Here is a 5,000-nt window from a genome sequence, read left to right as displayed (position 1 = left end):
AATGGTTACTCATTGTTTCATTGTGTAAATGTTTATATTCAAGTAAGGACAACTGAGGCTCATCAAGTGAAGACTGTTTTCCACATTAGGCCAGATTCAAAACCAGGACTTTCAGGTAATATAACATTCACCTTCTCCAATAAAGCCAGCAGACTCCCTTCAACATGTCTTTCAGAGAGTTAAAACAGTTTGGAAGCTGGTTGGAGGTTGGCAGAGCACAAAAAAAAAACAGGTTTCCCACCCTGCTCTCCACCCAAAACACGCACAGAGCCTGCAGCTTCACATCAGACGTTATTCTGTTCAAACATGGCCTCTGTCAGTTCGAACACGCCAACCCGGCCGGAGGCTACACAACTGCTCAAAAGCAAAACACAGGGAAAGATTGCATGAAATGCACGATGCTCGGTGTGAACTCTTGACAGCGAACACTAAAAACACAGACGGGAGCTCGGCAATGATCCTCAGCCAAGGTATGAATCAAACACACCGAGGTGTTACACCAGCGATACTCCTGAAACACTGAGATTCATTCCCTCAATCACACTTCTTCCACGTTGAACAAACAGTCACCCATGAAGTCATTCTGTGTTTCACACCTGCCAACTTTTACAATTTCAGATAATAATTTACTGAAATGAGCAACAACTCAAAAAAAAAGATCTGTGTTTTTGTAAGAGACCAGTGTTTTTGTTCATCCAAACCGTTAGCCCGGAGCTAACTGCTGCAAAACCCACACAGCAGCACGGTTAACTCTGACTTTTCAGGGCAAAATCAAAAACATTCAGCAAAAAGCTGAGAAGCATTTAACTTTCTGGTGAAATCTTAACAAACTGCACGCTATTCAGAGGACAATAATCCTTAATGTGTTGAAAACGCTGAGCTAAAGTGAAGCTAATAGCTCTGCTAGTCGTCCGCAAGCAGCTCCACCTCATCCTACGACAGTACTGAACTTATGTACAATTTTGAAGTACTTGTACTTTACTATGAACATGTTGTACTTCTACTCCACACAGAAGCCAATATTGAACTTTTTACTCCACTACTTGTTTATTTAACAACGTAAATTACTTTGCAGATTAAATATAATCAAGGAATAAATTATGATATATTATTACAGGTTAAGATAAAACTTTATTGAAAGCTACCCAGGAGGACATAACTTTATTGAAATGAGCTGCGAGATTAAAGTGATGAACACATTATTGCATCAATTATTATCATTCAGTAATATAATACTGCATAATTAATAGTTTTTATTTTTGGTATTTGATGTATATTTCGATGCTAATTGTACTTTTTACTTGACTACATTTATTCAAACAATATAAATTACTTTGCAGATTCAGATTATTAATACAAAATATAAATCAATATAACTTTCTTTTTGTTGTGCAGCCCTTTGACGTAAGATGACAAATAAATGAACCTTGAAATAAGTCGCTATCGATTAGCTGTTTAACAGTTTGGTCATTCTTAGCTAATGAGCAAACAAACCAAAGTGGTTACTTTCCACCACAAACGTCTTCCTCTGCTAGTTCAGATTTTTCAGATTTGAATGACTTATTTGCATTTCTGGTCTCAGTGATTTCAGGGCACACGATCATTCGCCCCGTAAAGTGAAGCGCACCTCGAACAGCACGGCGAGGGCTGTGATTCTTCCTCCGGCCTTGATGGTTTCATCTAAAGAGTCAAAGCGATGCGCCTCATAACAGTAGATCTGCATCTGTGGGAGGAAACAGAAAAATGAAAAGTCCAGTGAGGCAGCACAAGAGTTTTTCTTTCTGCAGCTTTGTTTGTTGCAGCTGAGTTTCTCTGTGTGAAAGTTAATGACAGTTACAGAATTAACATTCTAAAACAAATAATCCATTCTACTTTAGCGCTCCACGATAATAAAATATAACTATAATTTGTCAAACGAGTCCTTTTTTTACACATAAATATCACAGCTAAACCAAGGACAACAATAGAGCTGCAAAGATTAATGGATGAATTGATTAGTTGTTAACTTTTCTATATTAACCGCTTCATCAGTTTGAGTAAGTAAGTAAGAATTCTCTGATTACAGCTTCTTAAATGTGAACATTTCCTGGTTTCTCTCCTCCTCCGTGACAATAAACGGAACATCTTTGAGTTGTGGACAAGACAACGAGACACTTGAGGACGTCATGTTGGGCTTTGGGAAACACGGATTGACATTTTACCATTTCACCAATTTTACCAACAACTAATGAAGAAAAAAATCACTAGTTGCAGCAACAAAGCTGAACAAGTAAAAGTAAAGAAGACAGGACTCTGATGTACACAGTAAATAAAAAAAACAAACATGTGTCTATATGAAAATGTATACATATATACACATATATACGTATATATATATATATATACACGTATATATATATATATATATACACGTATATATATATATATATACACGTATATATATATATATATATACACATATATATATATATATATATATATACACATATATATATATATATATATATATATATACATATATATATATATATATATACACATATATATATATATATATATATATATACACATATATATATATATATATATATATATATACACATATATATATATATATATATATATATATATATACATACATATATATATATATATATATATATATATACATATATATATATATATATATATATATATACATATATATATATATATATACATATATATATATATATATATATATATATATATATATGTATATATATATATACACGTATATATATATATATATACGTATATATATATATATATATATATATATATATATATATATACGTATATACATATATACATATATACATATATATATATATATATATATATATATATATATATATATATATATATATATATATATATATATATATATATGTATATAAACCCTTGTCACATACTAGAAGAAGGTCTCACCTCCAGAGGGTATTTGACTCCATCCAGACTGTGTTCGGAGCCCTCTGAGGAGGCGTTACAGCGCCCCCAGTGGAAGGTGATACGTCCCACCTTGAACTTTGAGCTCAGGCCGCCTCCGCTCACGTAGAACTCTCCGTCCACATCGACCGCCACTGAAAACAGAACCAGACACTGAGAACGGGCTGTGTTTTTAATCTAATTAAATCATCGTTTATGAACAGATCAAATGTGTCCACTGCTGTTAAAAGCTTCGAAGGCCTGACCTCTCATTGAAATAATGGATTATAAATGTACAGAAGATCAAAAGACGAGAGCTCGTACGCCACACAATACTCCACTAACACCGTTATTAGGCCATCAGACAACGGCTCATTCAACGAGGGGATCTTCTTCAGGTCCGTCTTTGTTCCACCTGACAAAAGGTCCCCTCGAGGGTCGAAACGCTCTTTGATGGTCTCATGAAGGTGGAGCATCACTCGGTCCTTTCATCTTCTGTACTATAATGTACATCTCAGCCACCGCGGAAAAACAGAGGGAACACGCGACTCTTGTTTAGCGCAGATAATACAAATATTACATGTGAACGCGCTGACGAAACTCTGCAGAAACATCGATCTGCTGAACACTCAAGCTCTGGACACTTTAAAGCTGGGTTGGCTAAACATAATACAAAATCAAAGATTAAGATTAAAAAGAATATGATTTGAGCACATCCTAGTTGAAACACCAGATTTCCACTTCCAAATTTGAGTGAAATGATCTGAACCTTTAGACGCAGAAACCAATATTTTACCGTTTCTGCCCATTCTGTTTGTTACATCTTAATATTAGACTTCAAGATTTACAAATATTACATTTGCATTTGCATCGTAATGTTTGAAGTGTGAACAGAAACCAATATTGTGCAATCTCTGCCCGTTTTAACTTGGGTGCGTTGCACAAGGGCACCTCGGCAGCGTCCAGGAGGCTTGAACAAGCCAAGTCCACACGGACTCTACGCGGTCCCCCATTACCAGAAAGTCCAGATTCACACTTATTTACAGATTTACACATGAACTCATAATATTTTAAGTGGCCACTGTATTAAAGTACTAAAGTATTGAACCAATGCGATTTAAATTTAAGAGCAACAGGAATCATTTTTGATAAACAATGAAGTCAAACGTTAAACAGTTAAGTAGTTAAATTGACAGATGGGGTTTTCTGGTCTAGAAACTACACATTTAATATTTTTTGGCCGTGACTCCTTTTTCATATTTTTTTGTACTTGGACCAAAATCAAAAAGGTTTGCCCACCGTTGCTTTAAGCGCTCCGTTTGCTTTTGGTCGGCTTTCATTCTCTCCAGCGCTCTGATCTGTGTACACGTGGTTGGCCTCATTCACGCCCTCTTTGTCGTCTGTGTCTATCTCGTCTCGTTCCATGGTGTTTGCTATTAACCCCGTCTCTTGAGGAAGGGCAAATATTGACTCAACTTGTTGCTGATTCGCTCCTGTTGAAAAGTGTTTCACCGCCGTATCAAAAGGCATGAACCGATCCGTACGCTCTGTCCTGAATCCTCCGTTTGTGGCTCAACCTCCACTAAAGGCCCATTTGTGAGCTGAAAAAACCCAGGTTTAAGTCTACTCAAACCTCAGATTGTCCACCAAAACATGTCTCTGAACAAAAGCCTCGGGTGCAGCTGGCGGGTGAACAACAACCACAACAGAGTGCTTCTCATTTCCCCGAGAGTCCCGTTGCTAAGAAGCACGGGGCTCCTCTTGTTTGGAGCGTTTTATCGAAAAAGGAGAGGCGGGATCCCTCCTTGTCTACAATTTCACTTAACAATTACCTTGAATGCACACTATAGGCTATTGTGTGTCACACCACTTAGAGAGAGGAAATATATAAAAGGCTCTCAATCCCGTCAAATGAGAAACTGGTAACTGTATCCTTTACAACGGAACACCGCTGGAAGAGAAAAGACGCTCAGCGTCTACCTGGGAGAAACCGTCTCTTTAGGGGAGGAGGGGGAGAGGAAACTGCTTCCTTT

General features: G+C 36.6%; 1 protein-coding gene across 1 annotated transcript in view; it reads right to left on the bottom strand.

Annotated features, from left to right (window-relative positions):
- The window catches only part of LOC137881921 (receptor-type tyrosine-protein phosphatase zeta-like), a 52,371-nt gene extending 47,979 nt beyond the window's left edge, over positions 1-4,392 (bottom strand). Inside the window, exons 1-3 of the mRNA XM_068724122.1 lie at positions 4,263-4,392; positions 2,971-3,122; positions 1,628-1,723 (exon numbers count right to left, since the gene is read on the bottom strand). Coding sequence (XP_068580223.1) covers positions 1,628-1,723; positions 2,971-3,122; positions 4,263-4,392 — 378 coding nt within the window. The remainder of the gene's footprint in view (positions 1-1,627; positions 1,724-2,970; positions 3,123-4,262) is intronic.
- Positions 4,393-5,000: the final 608 nt, after the last annotated feature.

This window comes from Cebidichthys violaceus, unplaced genomic scaffold (assembly GCF_023349555.1).
Source record: "Cebidichthys violaceus isolate CVI_PGR_0920_01 unplaced genomic scaffold, fCebVio1.0.p SCAF_3, whole genome shotgun sequence".
Classification (NCBI taxonomy): domain Eukaryota; kingdom Metazoa; phylum Chordata; class Actinopteri; order Perciformes; family Stichaeidae; genus Cebidichthys; species Cebidichthys violaceus.
Note: the sequence above shows the minus strand (reverse complement) of the source record. Positions and strands in the feature narration are given on the sequence as shown.